The sequence below is a fragment of the Hyperolius riggenbachi genome, chromosome 4 (assembly GCF_040937935.1).
Source record: "Hyperolius riggenbachi isolate aHypRig1 chromosome 4, aHypRig1.pri, whole genome shotgun sequence".
Lineage (NCBI taxonomy): Eukaryota > Metazoa > Chordata > Amphibia > Anura > Hyperoliidae > Hyperolius > Hyperolius riggenbachi.
The window spans coordinates 299060247-299082540 of record NC_090649.1 but is presented as its reverse complement, the minus strand read 5'-3'; the positions used below and the strand labels follow the sequence as shown (position 1 = coordinate 299082540).

General features: G+C 44.0%; 1 protein-coding gene across 3 annotated transcripts in view; it reads left to right on the top strand.

Annotated features, from left to right (window-relative positions):
* ARHGAP18 (Rho GTPase activating protein 18) overlaps positions 1 to 22294 on the top strand; it is a 248214-nt gene that overhangs the window by 169627 nt on the left and 56293 nt on the right. For all 3 annotated transcript variants that reach the window (XM_068231538.1, XM_068231539.1, XM_068231540.1), the window contains 4 exons: positions 7945 to 8141; positions 10652 to 10887; positions 17139 to 17214; positions 20411 to 20613. In XM_068231538.1, the coding sequence (XP_068087639.1) occupies positions 7945 to 8141; positions 10652 to 10887; positions 17139 to 17214; positions 20411 to 20613 (712 nt within the window). The remainder of the gene's footprint in view (positions 1 to 7944; positions 8142 to 10651; positions 10888 to 17138; positions 17215 to 20410; positions 20614 to 22294) is intronic.

Genomic DNA, 22294 nt, shown 5'->3' with positions numbered 1-22294 from the left:
ATGCGCGTTTTTAATCCGTTAACGCAGGCAATCAGTCCCAGAATGCAACAGAGGAACAATGTGGAAAGTTGAAAACTAAAAGAAAAAAATTACCTGCGTTTTCCTATGTCCTGTAACGCATTGAAAACGGATTAAAAACGCACACTCACTGCAGTGCAACGCATATCAAAACGCATTAAAACGCATACAACAAAACGTATGCTTTGAGCGTTCTCTAACGCAAGCTCTGATGTGAAAGAGCCCTTAGCGTGCTTTATTGCTGTTGCGCTTTTCCTTGGCATTCTGATCATTATTTGCTGTGTCTTTCTTGCTACACTGGTGCTCTCTTACTCGGTCTTGTGTCACTGTTGGCAATCGCCACTCTTGCGATTGCGTTCCCACTTGCTTTCCACTGTTGTGTGTTCACCGTCGCCGGGTGGCGACTAGATTGGTGGACACACATACATTCTGTCCCTGTGCTCACTCTCTCTCTCCAAGGGCTATCTTGCCTTGTATAAGCTTCACCTCGTAAAATTCCCATCTGGCATCTGTGGCAGTGCAGAGGGTTGGTTCCTCTGCACTCCACAGCTCCATCTGCCGGTGGGAATTTCCCTCTACAGGTGCATTGCACCAAAGCTGGGTTCTGTCGTTTATACGCTTGTGGAGGACTTCCGCAGTGTCGGCGCACAAGATGTGCGCCGACCACGTAAATAATTCCCCAATCGTAACAAGATGCATTTCATGTTACATACTTTCAATGAACAAAAAACAAAGAACCGAGAGCCCAATATAGTGTAGTATGCACTGGAAAATGGTGAAATAAATGTAGAGCGTAAGTATTATACTTACAAACCAGGGTTACCTCCAAGGTAACCACTGAAGGGGCAGGTGGGGAGAACAAGCCTGTCCCCACTCAGGATTAAAACGTCGCTCTCTGTGGATAGGGAGAAAAAGGAGGGTATAACACCCCTCCACCAAGGGTGGATTCTTTATATGTAGAGCTGTACAGAGGCGCCAGTAGGATAAAAAACACTAAAATGTTTATAACGTTCGGGATGCGGTGGTGGACCAGCCAACCCAAAAACAGAAACAAGTACTGTCAATTGTAGTCGAAAGCAATTTATTCACATACTCCTAGCACAAGTTGCAACGCGTTTCGCAGGCAAAATCCCGCGTCATCAGGCAATAAACAGAGTCCAAAAAGAGCTTGGCACAGAGGTGGTCCACTATCACATCCCGAACATTTTAAACATTTTAGTGTTTTTTTTTATCCAACTGGCGCCTCTGTACAGCTCTACATTTCAATGAACAAGATTGTAATATGCAAATTAGAGGAGTCTGAGTCTGTGGAATCTTAACCTGAGGAGACTGAGTCGGTGGATTTTTGTACCGACTCCACAGCCCTGAAAGATTCAGAACGCCAAGTCTGTAACCACTTAAGGACCACACTTAAGGACCCCCCCCCCCCCCTCCCCCCATGACCATGCTATTTTTTTTTACAAATTAGGCCACTGCAGCTTTAAGGGCTCGCTGCAGGGCCGTACAGCTCAGCACACAAGTGATTTCCCCACACACACTTTTCTACCCACCAACAGAGATTTCTGTTGGTGGACTCATGGCTGCTGCTTTGTTTGTTTGTTGTTTTTTAATAAATATAGCTATTTTTTTATTTCTTTCCTCCCCTCCCCCCTTGCCAGCCATTGGCAGTGATCGGCTGTCATAGGCATCAGCCTATGAGGACTGATCGCTCATGTGCCTCCAGATGGGACAGCCAAGTGACACAGCTGTCCCCAGTACAGCGCCGCCGTAGATCGCAGCACTATACAGTGTAAATAGATGGCGGTTTTGCTATCTAGCAGTCTATTAGCGGGAGACTGATGATGATGGAGCGCGCAATCTCCTGCAAAACACCGCCCCAATTGGCATTGAGCGGTCCTGGGGCTGCCGCTGTGTTCATGCCAATTGGTGTGGAGTGTTCGGCAAAAGTTAAACGGCAACTTTCATGCAAGTTGTTCCTCTCATTACCCCTCCCGCCAAAAGCCACTCCAATGTGCATTGCCCCATCACCCCTACTCCTTTCCTCATAGTAATATGCTTATAGACATAGACAAGGAATTTAGGTCTCTGAACTATCGCTGAGGGACCAAGTCCTGTTCCCTTAGGGTGACAACTATTTTGCATGTCTACATAGCAAGCTGTCTTCAGGGAGACCTATTTACACTTTGATAATTGTAACATTTGTAGTTATTCTAGTCAAGCTGAAGCTCTGTTCATTAGGTCATTTCTACATAAGTATGGTAAACCAATATCTGGAACAGACCCATCCTCAGCTCCTTTCTCAAAAAACATTAGTTTTCTGCTTGGGTTGACCAAGATACACAGCCATAGACAGTAATCCATTGTCTACGTATGTACAAACTATGCTTTCTTCTGTTCAGGTCTACATTGTTATAGCAGCTAATTGGACTGTACTTGCTTTGTGGTTATATGTAAGAGTACTTCAGGTGTGTTTTACGTCCAGGAAGATGAAGAGGAGTGAATATTGTTCATTGTACAGTACAGCCAAGCATATAACATCATTTTAGTGTGGGAATTGAAGAACTGATTATCTGTAATTTTTAATTTCTTTATCTTTTTTTTTTTGGAAAAGTTCTTGCTATTATAGAGGGCAGTGACTTTAGTATGTCTATTCACTGTACAGTACTGTATTGAAAAGTATAAGTATGCTTTAAGAATGCAGCAAACTCATCGCAACAAGTCAAGTAGAACTGAAATGTACCTGCCTAAAAATGATCCATTTATCAAAAATAAATACAGTGGAATCTTGCTAGTATAATTTGTTCCGGAAACATGCTTGTAATCCAAAGCATTCTTACATCAAAGTAAACTTCCCCATAAGGATTAATGTAAACTCAGATGATTCGTCCCACAATCCAAAAACATTTGTTGAAAAATATCAAATAGTAAAAATGTAGACAAAGACTTTCACTATAACTAAAAGAATCATTGCTCTCTGTTTGGCTGACCCCAACCCGCTTTTTTTTTTCTTTTTAACAAGGTTCTTATCCAGTAACAATTGCTTTTTTTTTCTACTTTCAGTTTTTTACAGAAAAGTGCCATTGTAAGGCCCAGTTAGCATTGGCACTTCTTAGGTAACAAAACTGTGAAAATGGACCAGATTTCTGGTGCGCCCAATCCGTAATCGTCCCATTAGTATCGGATCCGCTACAATGCGAGGAAGATCTGTGTATGTGTCGTCGCCTCCCGGCTGTTTCGGGCACACATAAGGATGACTGGGGGAGTGTAACCACATGCTGCACTCTGTTGGCTGCTTGCCGCTAGTCTCCGCCCACACCCGAGGGAAAAGGTTGAGCTTGATGTTCAATGACCACAATGGCAGCGTCTTTGCTAGATGCAAATAGATTGCTGCTAAATGGCCAGGTGCCAGATGGGCTCTTGGTGAACATGCACAGCAAGTTGTAGATGCAGGGTTTTTAGTTACAGGGAGGCATGCTGCAAGCAGAGTGACCTGCCAGCTATATGTTGGGCTGCCTTGGTGGTGGCAGAGGTTCCTTTTCATAGCCAGTGTGTTTTGCAGATCCGTTTCTCATTGCCTCCCATGCAGTGCTTCAGCGTCCATTTCCATTCCACTGTCTGGAAAAATCACTGCAGCACCAAACTTGTGATCCATTTAGGGGTGCATGCGGAACAGATGTGTTGAAACGGACCAATGTGAATGGATCCATAGTTTAACATTGGATCCGCTCGCACCTGCTAGGATCCGTTCCATTACCATCATACCGGATTGTTTTTTAGTGCCAGTGTGAACCGGGCCCAAGGCCTCTTGCACACTACATGCGATTTCGATTTGTTTATAGGATCCAATTTTTAATTCTGATTAATAAACAAAGCAGCATGCAGTACTTCTTTTTTTTTTTTTTTTTTTTTTTACTTTGAATCAAAAATCTGATTGTATAAAAAATAGGAATCCCATGCAGTGTGCAAGAGACCTTAGTCCTTATACTCAGATTAGAGGGAACATTAACTGAGAGAGGGATATGGGTGTTTCCTTTTTAAACAATACCAGCTGCCTGGCACTCCTGCTGATCTCTGGCTGCAGTAGTGGTTGAATCACACACCTAAAACTAGCATGCAGCTAATCCAGTCTGACTTCAGTCGGAGCACCTAATCTGCATGCTTGTTCAGGGGCTGTGGCTAAAAGTATTAGAGACACAGGATCAGCAGGAGAGTCAGGCAACTGGTATTATTTTAAAAGGTAAAATCCATATCCTTTTCAGTTTAGGTTCCCTTTAAGTACAATTAAATACAATCCTGCAGTGTCAAAGGGAGAAAAAAAAACCTCGGCTCAGTTGTGATGATGTGACACACTTAAAGTATACGAAGATGTTGCTTGCTTATCAGGTTAAATTTCCATAAACCTTTTTGCAAAGGGATCTTAAACTAAGGTAGTTGCAATCCAAAGTTTTATTGTACATTTGTTGCTTTTGCAGAAAAGACACACTCACAATTTTTACCTAATGCAACTTGTACCAGCCAAGTAAGGGATGTAAATGTGAAGTGGTGCCCAAAAAGAACAAAACACAAAGTCAAGAAAATTGAAAAATCAATTTGATACTCACCTATGGAGAGTGAAGGCTATGGATCTCATAGAGCCCTCCTGGTCCTCTCCCTTTCCCTTCGTTCCAATACTATTTCTCGCTTGGCAATAACCATAATCTCTAGTTGACAACTATAAGCAGGTTGCACTCCGAAATAATCCATGTTTTCTTCTTTTAAGCATCATTTTTGTGTTGTATTAAATAACTGTTTTTGTTAACTTTTTTTTTTTTTTTTTTTTTTTTTTGCCTGTAAAACCTTATAAGCATGCTTTATGTATTAATCTTGCATCTCCTGCTTTGGTGTTGACATTTCTGGCATTGACAGACTAGTACAACCAGAAAAAGGAAATCCTTAACGACAAACACAAGACTTGGTTAAAGGATTACCGAAGTGACAAGTGACATGATGAGATTATGTGTATGTACAGTGCCTAGCACATAAATAACTATGCTGTGTTCTTTTTTTTTTTTTTTTTTCTCTGCTTGAAAGAGTTAACTATCAGGTATGTAAGTGGCTGACTAAGTCCTGACTCAGACAGGAAGTGACTACAGTGTGACCCTCACTGATAAGAAATTCCCCTTTTTTACCTCTTTCTTGCACTCCGAAGCCATTTTCTGCTAGGAACGTTTTTATAGTTGGAATTTCTTATCAGTGAGGGTCACACTGTAGTCACTTCCTGTCTGAGTCAGGACTGAGTCAGCCACTTACATACCTGATATTTAAAGAAAATCTGTAATGAAAAAACCTCCCCTAGGGGGTACTCACCTCGGGTGGGGGAAGCCTCCGGATCCTATTGAGGCTTCCCCCGTCCTCCTCGGTACCACGGTGGCGGTGAAAAAAGAAATACTCCGGAGCAGCGATGATGTAAATATTTACCTTTTGGCTCCAGCGCAGGCGCTGTATCCACTCCTTCCCACGGAGATAGCCTGCGCAGTAGAGTGGACCCGAAGGAGATCGGCTATTTCCGCCTATCTCCGTCAGAAGAGCCGCAACAGCGCCCCCTGCTGGAACCTGGAAAGGTAAATATTGAACAGGCTGTCGGGCTGCTGTTCGGAGGGCTGCAATGAGACCCCCATGGGACAGAGGACGGGGGGAGCCTCATTAGGATCCGGAGGCTTCCCCCTCCCAAGGTGAGTACCCCCTAGGGGACGTTTTTCTTGTTAGTGTCCCTTTAACTCTTTCAGACAGAGAAAGGAAAAAAAGGAACACAGCATAGTTATTTGTGAGCTAGGCACTGCACATACACATGTCTATCTCATCATGTCACATGTCACTTCGGGTTTCCTTTAAAGGAAACCTGAGAGCAAGAATAAGAAAGATTTTATACTTACCCGGGGTTTCCTCCAGCACAGTTAGCATGTCGCCTGAGGGGTATAACCCAGATCCCCACTGGGTGACAATCCTCGTGTGTACAAGGCTTCTACAATAAGAAAAAAGGAACATAGCCTAGTTTTATACAGGCTTGGCACTGTATATACACTTGATTATTTCTTCACATCTCGGTTCAGGATCCCTTTAAGAAGCTTGTGTCAAAAAGATGCAAAATGAAAATGATTAGGGATACTTTGAGCTCATGCACACATCTTCATCTACATACGTCTTCATCCAGCAACTGTGGCTTTTGTCCACTGCTCCCCTTAAAGTGACTTTGTAGTGGGAGGGATATGGAGGCGGCTGCCAAATGTATTTCCTTTTAAACAATTCCAATTTTCTGGCAGCACATTCAATATTTCTGGCTTGGGTAGTGCTTGAGTTAAAGAGAACCCGAGGTGTGTTTAAAGAATGTTATCTGCATACAGAGGCTGGATCTGCCTATACAGCCCAGCCTCTGTTGCTATCCCAAACCCCCCTAAGGTCCCCCTGCACTCTACAATTCCTCATAAATCACAGCCGTGCTGTGAGGCTGTGTTTACATCTGTAGTGTCAGTCTCGGCTGCTCCCCCGCCTCCTGCATAGCTCCGGTCCCTGCCCCCGTCCCTTCCCTCCAATCAGCAGGGAGGGAAGGGATGCAGGCGGGGACTGGAGTTCTGCAGGGGGCGGGGAGAGCAGCAGACTGACACTATAGAGATAAACACAGCCAGCTCTGACAAGCTGTTTGTCAGCAGCGTGACTGTGATTTATGAGGGATTACAGAGTGCAGGGGGACCTTAGGGGGGTTTGGGATAGCAACAGAGGATGGGCTGTATAGGCAGATCCAGCCTCTGTATGCAGATAACATTCTTCAAACCCACCTCGGGTTCTCTTTAAACACACCTGAAACAAATATGGGCCTAGTGCAGGCAAACTTTAGTCAGAGCACCTGATCTACGTGTTCTGAATCCTTGTCTTTAAAGTGCTGGAGACAGATGATCAGCAGGACAGCAAGACAAACTACATTGTTTGAAAGCAAAATAAACAATGCAGCCTCCATATATCTCACAGTGCAAGATTACTTTAAATCCCATCTAAAGTAATTTTTTATTTTTTTTTGGCTAACCTTGGCACTCCAGCTGTGGTGGAACTACAAGTCCCATGTAGCATTGGAATACTCTGACAGCTCTAAGCATAACTCGGGGAGGCAGAGGCATGATGGGATTTGTAGTTTTGTCACAGCTGGAGTGCCAAAGTTAGCCATCACTGCTCTAGATGGTTATCTCTGCATTTGAAGATGAATTGCCCCTTTAATGTAAACGAACTTCTCTATGGGAAGCTCAAACAGTGAGGGCTGGTGCACACCGAGCGGCTTTTTCAGCGTTTCTGCGCTTGGTCAATGTATCTCAATGGGGTGGTTCACACCAGAGCGGGAGGCGTTTTGCAGAAACGCATACCCCCGGGGTGAGGCATTTTTTGGATTGCGGATGCGTTTCTGCCTCAATGTTAAGTATAGGAAAAACAGAAACCGCTCTGAAAAACGCCTGTTCAGAGCGGTTTTGCCGGCGTTTTTGTTACAGAAGCTGGTCAGTAACAGCTTTACTGTAACAATATATGAAATCTACTACACCAATACCGCTACACAAAACCGCAAAACGCTAGCTGAAACGCTACAGAAAAGTAAGAAAAAGCGTTTCAAAATCTGCTAGCATTTTGCGGATCTGCTAGCGGGTTTTGGTGTGCACTAGGCCTGAGTCAGTGCTGTGAACTCTTCACAAAGTGGTGTTTCCCATAAGATTCGTTCAAAGTGTTTGAAGAGTGCTGATAATGTGCTAAAATGAATTCCCCCAGGTGTAGTACTTCATACCTTATACTGTACTGTTGAAGTTCTACACTTGCAGATGAAAACAAAATTCTATAATCAGTATAATGTCACATATACACAAATGTAATGCTATTATTGTAAAATTCACAACAGCTCTTGCTGTTTTGCAGCCGAAAATCTGGGCAATATACAATGAACCACGGAAATGTAAACCCGGGCCTTGATAAAATGTCTTTCAACCGGTCGGGATCACAAGACTCGCTAGATGAACTATCTCTGGATGACTATTGGACTGAAGTAGAAAACATTAAAAAGAGCACAGATAACAGTCAAGAGGAGCGAGATGTTGTTGTCAAGGAACCAGATGGTAAGCATTAGCTGCGGATTCTATTTAACATTGAATGAGCCACTTTTACAGTAATTTCTGACTTTCCTCTGTCTGAAAATTGCATTTCTTGAAGTTCCATGGGTATGAACTAAGCTGAATTAAAAAAAAAAAAAAAAAAAAAAAGTCTTATAGTCTCATCTAATGCATTGAGATATTTTTAATTTATTCTTTTCAAAACTTTGTGAAAATATCTAAAACAAATGCTTCCCTATCTCAAAAATGTTTTCCTACAGATTTGGTCCAAGCACAGTCTTGTTTGGTAAAACAAACAAAACACAGTGAATATTCTTAGTCAAACACTGGAATTTTAAAATGGTGAAATATATCACGCTCAACAGCATAAAAGTTCAAGCCCTTTGAATGGTTGCTCTGGTTAGACACATGCCTTAATTCACAAAGCAATGCCACATTTGGTAATGCAGAAAACAGTTGATTTTACTAAACCTCTAGCCAACCCTCAATTCACTAAAGCTTGATACACATTTTCAATTATGATTGGTCAATTACTGACCAATTTTACCACCTCCATGTATTATGGGGGTCAGCAGATAGTCGATGCTATGAGCTTTAGTAAACCCTCATACTAAATGGAGGTAATATTGGACAGTGATTGGTCAATTATAATTAAGTGTGTACCAGGCTTTAAGCTGTTACTGCATTGAAAAGTAAAATTACAGACTAGTGCAGTAAATTACAAACTTGTGCAGTAAATACCTCAATTCGAAAGGAATTGTCTAATGTGGTTCAAGGATATAATTATAAAACAATGATAGATATTCCCAAGTCTGCACATAGTACATTGTAGCAGATTACAATGGAACGTGGACCAACTTATAATTATAGAAAATTTCACCAGTGTGTTACACTTCCTGGTGACAAGGAAGAGATGTCATAAGTCACTCAATTCTATAAGATGTGTGTGTAAATCACCATCATCTGATGCCATGGATTCAGTATATTGCCCACTTTGTCAAGAGACACTAGTAGGATGATTTTGCAAACTGGCACTGTGTAACTTTGTACAGAGCAGCATTGTGGTGTTTTACCATGAGAAGCGCAAAATGGTATTTTAATAGTGCAAAAAAAAAATAATAAAAAAAATAGGTCTCTTATAAAGCAGAGAGGGTTGCACCTAAATATGTTTAGATTCTGCTGTTTTCCCACAGATATTTAATAAATGAATGCAAATATCTGATTAGCAGTGGCAATAAATATTCACTAGCAGTGTGTAAATGGCTGCACGGAGCAGCATTTCCTGATCATCTCAGGGAGTTGGAAACTGCATGGTTAAAATTGATCCACAGCTTTCACTGAACTTGCATTCTGCTGTCAGGCCTCATAACAGGCATTCCTTACACAGCTCTCTACTGGAAACTAATGAAAACTGTCACATGTAATCATATAAAGCCCCTGTCAAGAGAAGCATTTTCTTAATCTAATGTCCACCTCCCTTTTCTGTTAGTTTAGCAAGATATGCACAGTATGTGCGAGTGTATAAACAAGCTTATAAATGTCTTTATTTTGCTGATAATAGGGGTGGTCACACGACCACTGATACTGATCGCTGTAGGGGTAAAATTCCTGCTTGGCCATGTTGCATTGCTTTCTGGGTAGGTAGGTGTGACCAAGGTGATGCTTACCACCGGTGCAGAAGGTTACATGGCTGGCCTGCTACTCAGCCCACCTGCCAGAAGGTTTAAATAGGATACTTCTTTATACACTACAAAGCAGAGCCAGACCATCATTTGAAGGTTATGTATTGCATCAGCAGTCACTTGAACTATGCAGTTACCCACGAAATAGAGATACTGTATTTGTAGGCATTGTTATATACATTTACACATATCTTACTAGTCATGTAGAGGGGGGGGGGGAGGGGGGGCTGGGCTATTCATTTAATAGCATTTCTTACTGGGCATGGCCTTTTAAAGGGACTCCGAGCAGTGCAGAAACTATGGAAAGATGCACATCATTTTAAAATGATATCAAGCCATAGTTATATTGTATTACACAGGACGACACTTTCCAGAGTGTCAGCAGCTCCATTCTGCTAAATGCAGCTGCTGACTTTGACAAAAAGTCGCCCTGTGTAATACAATATAACTATGGAAAGATGGATATCATTTTAAAGCTTTCTTTCTCCTCTTTCTGACGACACCTAAATCGTTGCCCTACGCCTTTTAGTTTTCTCTATTTTCGCGATCGAAATCGCGGCCGTGGCAATTTCAATCGCGAAAATAGCGAAAACTAAAAGGCGTAGGGTGGCGGTTTATATATCATTGGAAAGAGGAGAAAGAGAGCTTTAAAATGATGTGCATCTTTCCATAGTTTCTGCACTGCTCGGAGTCCCTTTAACTGTATTGTGGGAATAATAGGCTAAATATATAAATGTATATTCCCATGCATTCCTGACACATGAGAAATACAATTTAACTCTAGTTGTGACATAAGCCACTTGGTGTGTTCATATTGGCTCTTTTGTCTTTCAGAGGGGGAATTGGAGGAGGAATGGCTTAAGGAAGCTGGGCTGGCCATTCTGTTCGGCGAGAGCTCAGCTGACTCCCAAGAGAGCATGGTGCTCTTATCCACTCTAACCAGGACTCAGTCTGCAGCTGTCCAAAAGAAAATTGATACTTTTACACAGACCATGAGGAAACGAAACAAGCACCATCAGATTCCTGACGTCAGGGATGTGTTCAGACAGCCAGTAGTCACAAAGGACAAAGTATGTACACACTACTGTATCTGACTGCTTGTAGAATGTTTCCTGTGGCATTACAATAATTTGTGGCCCAAAGGTGCTTGGACCTTGCAAAGCCTTTAAAGTGCACTGTTACCAAACCCCAAACCTCAATGATATCTTAAAAACAATGCATTCTACAAATTAGCTTATGACCAAAGGGGGTGAGGATGGAACCCATCAGGGCAGTCTGGGCCTGGCCAGGCTGGCACGCAAGGGACCTGGGGAGGAGGGCACCGCTTCTTTAGTCCCTCCATTTCCTTGTGTCCGCCCCATTATGTAGAGCTATGGTCAGTGGTGGTGTTTAAGATAGACTCCCCACTCCTAGTGCTAGAAGTCCCACCTGTCATCTGCAGTGGCCACCGATTCTCCCATAACTTTTTTTTTTTTCCCCTTTTAAGAAAATTGACTTATTGCACATCTGCAAGAAAACACAGCACCACAAAAGATTTTTCAACTTGGAAATGTTCCATATCCTGGATCTGTATCCATGTGAAAACATCTATGTGATCTGACCCAAGGAGTTAAAGAAAGTTTTATAAAGCAAACTTGCAAGAGAGACATTTAGATAATTACCTCAGTAGAGGGAGGCCTCTAGACCCACCAAAGGTTTCCTCCTCCATCTTGCTGTTCAAGTGCTGGGACCCCTTGAAGCTTGTGACTGTGCTGTCGTACGAGAACTAGCGCAGGCCGGCTCACGCCTGCTCAGTAGTACGGAGCCACTGCTTGGCCTTGCCAGAAAAAGCCAAGCCCATTAGGCTCCAGGCTACTGCGCGCACAGACATGAGCTGCCTGCTCTTTGGGCCTGAGCTCCATCAAGAAGCCCTTTTCGACAGGCTTCGGTGGATCCCAGCTGTGGCATAACTAGGTGAAGGAGGACAGGAAAGCCTCTGGATTATCCAGAGACTTTCCATCACTTAGGTAAGTACTCATTTGGGACACTTTTATCACTACAGATGCATTTTAACCTTTTGGGGAGCGGCTGCCTATCCCCGTTAAGGACCAGGCCATTTTACATGCGGGGGGGGGGGGGGGGGGGGGCGCATTTGGGGGACCAGGCAGACTGATCCCCAGTATAGCTAGCTGGGCATGGAGTCCCCAGTGTAGCCAGGTGTCCCCTGAAATGCCAGCAGCCTTTACTCATCTCCCAGGCTCCAGCGATGAGCAGCGTGAACCCCCTCTGCTCTGGCCGGCATCCTTGCTCGCACTGCCGTTAAGTTCCTCTTCGCGGCTTGATGACGTCATCAAGCTGTGACCCGACACTCAAGGCAGAGCGAGTGGGGATGCCGGGCAGAGCGGAGGGGAGCGACGATTGCCGGGGGAACGTCAGGAAGGTGAGTCCCCGCCCTCTTCTTCCCCTCAGACCGCTGCTGCGAATAGTGATCACAATGATCAGCCAGTGATCATAGTGATCATGTGATCAGGAGCCAATCGCGATGGCTCATGATCATTGAGGGGAGATGTCGGCTGTCCTATGACAGCTTAATCTCCCCTCTCGGGTGTGCACAATCTGATCGGGAGCGGAAATTTCAGGTGGCGTAATTCCTACTCCGTATCAGGCTTAGACAGCCACAAGTGCGGCATAGGATTTACTTCACGCGGTCCCCAAAAGGTTAATTAACTCCTCACCCATGCAGCCTGGTATAGACAGCCTGCGTGAGGCTCCACCAGACTAAGCAATACCAGCACGCATGGTACATAATACTGAGGCCTCTGTAAGAGAGTGTTGACAAAGGCTGCACCTCTCCTACAAAGCCCTTGTCTATCATGGAGGGAGGATTCTCATTGGTCCAGACCGTGAAGCAATAAGGAGCCCTGGGGCTGCCTGTATTACAGAGTGATGGAGTGGTGGCAAAAAGGGAGCAGGCAGTAGAATGTTTCGGGCCAGCGCTGGGAGGCAGGTGGCAGCAGGGTCGGGTGTGCATGGCTGAGCTGCTGGGAAAAGTGGTGGTGCGGAGACTGACTGGTTTGGTGGTATAGGAAATTGAGGGGCTGTTAGCAGTGGCAATAGTCTGTTTGGGAGCTCTGGGGGTCTCCTTGGTAGAGGCTGCCAGAGGGTAGGTTAATGCGGTGGAAGATATGCATATGTATGCTCCTTAGCAGGTCCACGCCAACGCTTATGTTGCTACTTCTTGGCATCACGAACGGAATAGGATAGAGTGTGAAGAATTCACTGGACAATATATCACCCTGCCAGGGGCTATGTGTAATTGGACCAGGTTTTGTTATGGTCACCTGATTTGAGCTAAAAAAAATGGGTAGGGCCCTATGTGTTTTGTGTGGTAGGAAGTGATCCTTAAGATTCCAATTAAAGAGGGATCGAGTCATCCGCTATAGCGGTTCTCAATAAGTCAGATTTTCTACTACCGCGCATATAGCCCATGCAACTTCCGAGCTTCCTCAGGTGGGAAATAATGTGTGCAAGTCCAAAAAGGCCATCTTTTCAACTTCAATGTAAGTGCTTAAATATGGAGGCTGACCTATTTGTTTCCTTTTAAATAATGCACATTGCCTGGCTGTCCTGCTGATCCCCTCTGCCTCTAATTCTTTTAGCCATAGACCCTGAACAAGCATGCATATGGGAAATTTCTGACAAAAATCTGACAAGATTAGCTGCATGCTTGTTTCAGGTGTGTGATTCAAACACTACTGACCAAAAAGATCACCAGGATTGCCATGCAAATATTGGAGCCTTCATATGTCTCTCACCTCGGGTTCCTTTTAACTATTTTATTACTTTCTGTGTCTTGCCCATTTTTTTCTGAAAGATAGAGACATTTTGAAATCATTCCAACCTAAATTCCAGCTCTCATACCTTCTAAATGAAAGTATAAATTACTTATGTAAACACACAGTAGATTACTGTGCTAAACACACTTCTGCTAAGCTGGATAACAGTAACACCGGAGTGTGATGTTACAGCAAACTCCTGACATGGTGAGATGTACCTGCTCCCTCTACTCTTGCTGACAATAAGCTTAGAGCTGGTTATCGTGGTCATTGCATTAACCACTTAAGGACCAGGGTTTTTTCCTGATATCGGCGCTGCATGAGCTCTCTAGCCCGCAGCACCGATCAGGATTGAGACTTGGCAATCAGACTCCCCCCCCCCCCCCTTTTTTTTCCCCACTAGGGGGATGTCCTGCTGGGGGAGGGTCTGATCGCCGCTGGCTATTTGTGATCTGCGGGAGCTCCTCAAAGCCCCCCTCCGCAGCATTTTCCGCCCTCCCTCTACTTCCTCCCCTCTCCCTCTTGCCCAAAGCGGCGCAGGACGGATATCCGTCCTGCGCATTGTAGGATAGGCTTCAGCCTATCCTATGCCGCCGATCCCCGGCCAATCAGGGGCCGAGGATCGCCGATCTGCCTTACGGCGCTGCTGCGCAGCAGCGCCGTATGATGTAAACAGGGGAATTCTTCCCCGCGTGTTTACATTTCGCCAGCGAGCCGCGATCGGCGGCTCTCCGGCTGTTCACGGAGACCCCCTCCGTGAACTGGCATGGAAAGGCCGTTGTTTCCATGCTATACCACGAACGACCGGCCGACGCCTATCGGCGTTAGGCGGTCATTAAGTGGTTAAAGCATAACTGAACTGGCATGATCAGATGAACATAGGTAAATATAGTGCCAAGCTTATTTAGAACTTCACTGTTTTTTACTTTTTGGTTTTCACTGAAAATGTTAATGGACCAGTGCTTTGTTTGCAAATGCAGCAATGGAACTGGAGGTTTCCTTCAAAGTGAATAGAAACAAATCCTTTTTTTTTTTTATCTGCCCCAAACAACTGTAACAACAAGAAAATTGAAAGGCTAAAAAGCTAATTGTTTGTTTTCCATTGGGAGCTGATTTAACCGAATTCTCCATCACTCAATTAAAATTTAACTCTTTAGATTAATTAAAGAAAAGAAAAGAATGCTCCAAACAGACCACTTTAAGTGTAGCAATTTATAACAATACTTTGGTAACAGTCACGTATAATAACAATATATAATATGTCATGGGTGGCTATAATAAATGGCCTCAACTGATGAAAACAGTGTCAAGAAAACCAAGTAAAGTGCACACAGTGTAAAAAGAAATGTGTGTGTATGTGTATGTATGTATGTATGTATGTATATATATATATATATATATATATATATATATATATATATATATATATATATATATATATATATATATATATATATATATATATATATATATATATATATATATATATATACACACACACACACACACACAACAGTGACCATGGTGCCAGTTGAGGTAACTTGTGTATAAAAAAGTACAATAGTGATTAGTGAATATCAATAGGTGGTGTGACAGGCATCACCCGGACAGAATAACAGACCAAGCACCCTGGCTTCAGTAAGTCTCATAGAAATGGTGACTTTTGAGAAAGCAGCTTGACTCCCATAGAACTAATGGGGGATACGGGGGGGGGGGCCTTCCATTCCTGTGTCGTGTGCCGCACCATCATCCTTCACTCCTCCTTAGTAACAATACATGGCTGAAGTGTCTGTTCAGCACTGCCTTGAAATGGCATACATGAGTAAAGGCGCCTGGAAAAAAGGGGCGCAGGGCATTGCCGCTAGTAGAGTATTGCTACAATTGGCAATATTCTACTGCTGGATTCAGACAGTAAAATATCGGTAATGTTTACCCTCCCTCTACCGATGCCTGCCTAACCCTAACTACCCCTGGTGGTGCCTAAACCGAAAACCCCCCTGGGGACTTTCGACGCAAATCACAGTTTTTACAATAGGCTTTTTTTTTCTGTAAGGTCTCTTGTCCTTTTTTTCTGGTTTCATCCTAAATGTTGCCTGCGGGATCAAGTCCTGCTCTCTGTTTGTATGCATCTTTTAGTTACCAAACCTGGTTGGTTTTCTGCTGTTAAGTACACTGAATTTTCACAAGCTTACTATTGCATAAATGCATTGTGTATGGTCATGATGTCATCATTTGTGGTAACTAAGTGTTCTAGTGCAATACCACAATGATGTTTTATAGCAAGCTTTTATGGTTGTGGAGCTTTTTGTTTTTTAAGTATGGTATATTCCCCTCCTTTCTAATGACTAAATCCCATGCTGCTCTCCATTAGTGATGTAGTGAACATCAAATTTTTGGTACGCAAACGCGAATTTACCACAAATGTTCGTGAACTGGCTGTTTGCGACAGGCTCCATAGACTTACCGTAAATAGCAGAAAAATGGTTACAGACTTAAGCGGTTAATAGCAAAGCTTCCAAATGTGCTAGAAACACCAAATTTGCAGGATATGTTAAGGAGGGCAGTGGGAAAAACTAAAAAAATATTTTTTTAAAGAAGACCTAATCGTTTTTGAGAAAATCAATGTTAAAATTAGAGGAAAAAGTATCAGTTACTGCAGTAAAATGACAGATAATGTGTTATTGTACAGTATATACATTTATTTATTGGTTTATTTTATGTAGGTTCAGAGTGTAGGAAATATATAAAAAAAATGGTGGGGCCCCCATACCGAGCCTCTTTAACCTCTTGTCTCCATGCAGGCTGGGATAGCCATAATAAGGAGCGCTGGGTGTGTGGGGCTTTGCTCCCTGAGCTATACCAGCCCGCGTGGTCCAAGGTATGGGGGGCGGACTCTGGGAGAGAGGGGGGCAGACAAGCTTTCCCCTCCCCCCTGCCCCCCGGAGCCCTTGTCCAATCCATGGACAAGGAGCTCTTCCCCGCCTCCGGTGCCCCAGGAGGAGGTGGGGGTTGATGACACCCTAGGGGGTTCATGGTGGCATCTGGGAGTCTACTTTAAGAAGGGGACCCCAGATACCATCCCCCCAGGAGAAATGAGTATAGGGATAGATAGTACCCCTTACCCATTTTCGTAAAGGGTTAAAAGAAATAGAACATGAAAAAAAGTCCTTTAAAAGTCTTGGTCAATCATAAATACTTCCCACGCCAATATCCTTGGAAATTATCCATGCCAATATCCTCTATCTTGCGACCTTGATTGAAGTTCTCTTCCTGCCGCCACCACACACAAAGCCCCCACTGCAGCTCTCAGCTATACGAAGTATAGCTGAGAGAGCAGTCCTCCCAACGCTCCACCACCGACTACTGCTTTCCTCCTTTTCTTTCTGAAGCTATATTTTAGGTGTAATTTCTGTACTGCATATTGATTTCATTCCCCGTGCACCATATCTCTGCAAGAACAATGATCTTCCTTTCATGTATCTAATAAAAGTTGATGCACGTTTTAGGATGAAAGTTTGAACTGGTTTCACACTGAAGAGAAAAGTGAAGCTGCACAAAATGTACTACCCAAGAAATCAGAAGGTGAGTTCATCTTTTATGTTTGTTCTGATTCAACACAGATTTTAGAACAGCAATGTAATGTGCTTTTTCAGGTAGAAAGACTAATAAGATATTATAAAGTTTATCCTCAGTGACAATTATACTATTTTAAGTAATGTGTAAGGCCCCTTTTACACTTGCCTTGCAAGTGTGCATTGCGATACCCTGTTTTACCACAGAGTAATGCAACAGCAATGCAAGGCAATGGGGCCTAGCACACATACTCGATCTGACGCAAAGTGAACAGTGCGTTACCATCAGACTTTGCGCATAGTGAAAGTCAGTGGGCAGCGCAGAAATGTTAAATACTGTATGTTGGCGACAGTGTGGTACGCATGCGCAGAACAACGTGAATACGACAGAGAAACCCAGGAATCCCAGTGACGTATTTCACTGGGCGAGGGAGGGCAAACGGCACAATGCGTATGACCCTGTTGGCACACTCTGCCGCAGTGTCATATGAATGAGGTTGTTTGCACTGCAATGGGTGCGGAGCATCATGCCACAAGCGCAATGGCCAGATGTGTAAAACCGGCCTAAAGTGGAGCTACTCTACAGTACTCTCTAGTATAAAGTACCTGTCTCCCACCTCTTCATTGACTATTGAGTTATTTGATTGACCTTTGACCCAATAGTAATGTCAGCTGTGTGTAAAAAAAAATAAAAAATTCCCACACAGGTGTACAGCTTATTGACTCATAAGGCTGCATGATAAACTGATAAACTTTAAATCAATGAAGGTCACCATGCACTTTATTTTTCCGTTCATAATCTGGCAAATTCATTCACACTGATCGAATCTGCTAGAAATCTATGGCGCAGGCGGCCCTATCGATGGATTTGTGGCTGATATTGATCAAATTGGCCAATCTCATCTGATGGAGGATATCAATTGGTGGTGGGTTGGGAGCAGTTGGCAGATTGACAACCTATAGTGTTGTATTGCATCAAATATTTTATGCTGAAATCTATTAAAAATGTATGCCTAATGTGTGGCAGTTATAGATCCCTCTCGCATTTGATCTGACTGGGATATATCTGATGGTTGAATCAGGTGGTCATCTACTGTATAACTGTTTGTCCACCTTTAAACTCTTAAAAGGACACCTGAAGTAAGGCTAGGTCCACACTGGTCCACTTGCAGATCGGATACGTTTCAAACGGATCCGTTTTTCCAAACTTTTTTTTTCCCCCTCCCCATTTTTCCTGAAAATGCATTCTGTAGCATATGTTTCCAGTCCGTGAAAACCTATGCCCAAGGAGGAGAGGGGGCTGCCATGCTGGAGGGGGTAGCAGCCAGGATTTAGGGTGGGGGGGGGGGCAGCGGTCGTCTGGAAGTGGGGTCACACCCGCTCCCTCACCTGGGTCCCCCGCTCCCCCTCCAGCTACTTTGCGCAAAACCTGTGAAATGTATAGTGGCAGCGGGCAGAGAGCTTACTTTCTTCCTCTGCTTTCCGCTTGACTTCTTGCAATGCCGCCCTCTATACTTCGGAGGGCAGCACTGCAGGAAGTGACGTGGCGAGCGGAGGAAAAAGGTAAGCTCCCCGCTCGGTGCCGCTATACATTTTAGGTTTTGTGCAAAGTAGCTGGAGGCGGAACGGGGATGGGGGACCCAGGTGAGGGGGGAAACCTCCCTCCTCGTTGACCGTCCCCCGTCCTGGCTGCTACCCCCTCCAGCATTGCAGCCCCCTCTCCCCCCACAGGCTGTGACACAGAAACTGATCCATTTCTGTGTCCAAAATTGCCGGTGTAGAGGGGGATCCGTTTTCCTATTCCCCTTCACTACCCCTCCATGTATCCGGATCCATGTGCAGTCCGGGAAAATGCCCTAATCCGGACCATCCGTTCAGGTTTTTAAAACGGATCCCCCTGAACGCAGACCGATCCGTTTTTTTGTTGGGTGAAGACAGCTGCTATTTTTAACATTGGTATCCGTGGCTCCGGTTTTGAACTGGGCTGAAATACTGAGCCATGAATACGTTTTCGGAGCAAGTATGAACCGGCCCTGAGAGGGATATGGAGGCTGCCATGTGTATTTATTTTTAAAACAATGCAAGTTGCGTGGCTGTCCTGCTGATCCTCTGCCTTTAGCCATAGACCCAGAACAAGCATGTAGAGCAAATGTTTGACTAAAGGTTGATGGGATTTGTCACATGCTTGTTTCAGTTGTATGATTCGGACACTACTGATGCATAAAAGATCAGCAGGATGCCAGGAAACTGATTTTGTTTTGAAGAAAATAAGTATGGCAGCCTCCATAATCCTATCACTTTAGGTGTCCTTTAAAGTGTAACTGTCGGGCATAAAATCAAAAAACTATTCTTTATTTTTATCTGGTAAACAAGTAATGAGGATGCTAACCAGGCAATCCAAAAGTTAACATCTCTATTACCTTTCTTGTTAATAAATGATCATTCCCCAGTTTACCTGACTCTTATTTGGTACATTGCCGCACAAAGAAAGTTGCAGGGCATGCTGGGTTGTCTGTTTTTTTTTTTTTTTTTTTTTTTTTTTGCTTCCTTATTTCCCCTCAGACTTAACTAATGTGCAGAAGCAAAAAAAGACAACCTAGCATGCCCTGCAACTTCCTTTGTGCGGCAACGTATCAAATAAGAGTCAGGTAAACTGGGGAATGATCATATATTAACAAGTAAAGTAATAGAGATTTTAACTTTTGAATTGCCTGCTTAGCATCCATATTACTTGTTTAACAGATAAAAATAAAGAATTGATTTTATGCCCCACAGTTACATTTTAAAGCCACTAAATAAGCAGGCATCAAAGCTTTATTTGATCTGGAAGAATGCCCAAGTAAAGTAATGTTATGAGCTGGCTAAATGCCAGTTCCTCTGTCAGCCTTTTCCTTTATCTAGTCTTCCATGGCACCCTCCCAAAATGTTTCACCATATCTTATCTAAAGTCTTATCTGTCCTCTAACCTTCCCTCCACGTGGACCTAAGGTGCACAACTAGCAGTCTGGCTGCCATGGCTTTGCATCAGTGCCTAGAAAAATACCTGTTCCTGTTCAGTGCAGTTGAGTATCAGGAAACCTTTGCTCCTTGCTGTGAGTTTTGCTGAACACCCAAGAAATGGTACCTAATATCATATAATACACACAAATTGCACAATTTTATACTCATTCTGTGTTTATACCTAATGTCTCCATGATTGTGTCTAGGAAGCATACCAGATCATGGTAATGGAACACAAGAACAGAGGCCAGATCATGACAATGGAACTCAAGAACAGAGGATCAAAGCTGAAGATATCCCACTTCCTGAGACTGATATCAATTTGGAGATTTCATTTGCTGAGCAGGCTTCAAATCGCAAAGAGTTAACCACAACCAGACGCGAGAAAGATGATGACACCTTATTACCAGTGAGTGATCATTTATGTTCTAGTGTGTGTGTGTGTGTGTGTGTGTGTGTGTGTGTGTGTGTGTGTGTGTATCAGAATCAGTTTATTTCGCCAAGCATGATTGGGTCATGCCCGGAATTGGTTTTAGCATCACAGGGCAGCTCACAAAATAAATAAAAAGTTACAGCAAGACAAACGTAACACAGTGCGCAGGCAATAAGTTACGTCAGAGACGTGACAGAGTAAGAAAAACCTTGTGACAGTAGCATATCAAGAAGCAAAACAAGATAGCACAGTCTGAACGCAGTAATAAAAACACTCATGTACCATGGGTAGTGGGCAGCTAAGTAGGTGCTTTCTATAAGTGTGAGGGGAGCGCCATGGCACTTATAGGGAGTTCAAGAGTCTCACCGCTGTGGAGAAGAAGGTGTCTCTGTGCCTTGACTTCTTGGTAGGGATGGCACGGAGCCTCCGTCCCGATGGGAGCCGTTGGAGGAAGCGATGACCCAGGTGAGATGTGTCATTCGCAATCTTTGTTGCCCTAGAGCCCATCCTAGAGTTGTGGATGAGCTCCAGAGGGGGGAGGGGTTTCCCAATTATTCTCTCCGCTGATCTGATGACCCTCTGAATTTTGTATCTGTCGCTGGTGGTGGCGCCAGCGTACCATACGAGTATAGAGGAGCACAGGACAGACTCTATGGTGGCGGAGTAGAAGGATTTAAGAAGTTCTTGGGTCATGCCGAACTTCTTTAGTTGACGCAGGAAGAAGAGTCTCTGCTGGGCCTTCTTTTGGGTTGCGGAGGTGTTCACTTTCCAGCTCAGGTCATCAGATATGGTAGTGCCCAGGAGTGTGTGTGTGTGTGTGTGTGTGTGTGTGTGTGTGTGTGTGTGTGTGTGTGTGTGTGTGTGTGTGTGTGTGTGTGTGGCACTAAACTGTTTTGTCTTACACACAGAGTTTTACAAACCTGTTAAGTATCTTCCCCCGCCCCAAAAAAAAAAAATTCTTAAAGTGCTATGTTGCCATACCTGATCGTTCTTCAGTGCCCCCATAATCTCTGTGGTTCCTTAACTTCACCAGCCTCCCCTCCATCTTTATGCTTTGCACCCCGCGTTCTTGTGTGAAGGGGAAGTGCTCAGTCCACTCGCATGCTTATTCTATGTTCAGGTACCTTTTACAGCTTACTCAAAACTTTTATTCTAATTTTGGACACTGGGGAAAGTGGTTAAAATAACCTTTTTTAGTGTGTTTTTATGCTGTTTGGAAAGATTGTATCCAGGCCTGGATTTTCCTCACAGGAGCCTATAGGCACGGATGTCCTGGCACCTTAGACTTTGCCCACCATGAACCTGCAAACCCCCACCAAACTGCACCGCAAGTGTGCTGACTGTCCCAGCTGTCACTTCTCCTCTACTTCCTTTGCCTGCCATAGGTAGCTAAAGATGCACCTTGGTATTAGGTAGCCAGAGGTACCCTCCTTATTAAGTAGCTAGAGCTGCCCCCAAGTAATAAGTAGCTAGAAGTGCCCCTGACTGAAGGGAGATCCCTTCAGTGTAATTTCAAGAGCTGGGTGAGTAAACGCTCATTTACTGTCTCATTAGGACTCTGCATAGGGAAGGAGGGAGCAAAGGCACTCGGGGAGGGGAGTGAGCCGCCTTTTCATCATCCGGCACCTGTAGGCACATGCCTACAGTGCCTTATGGT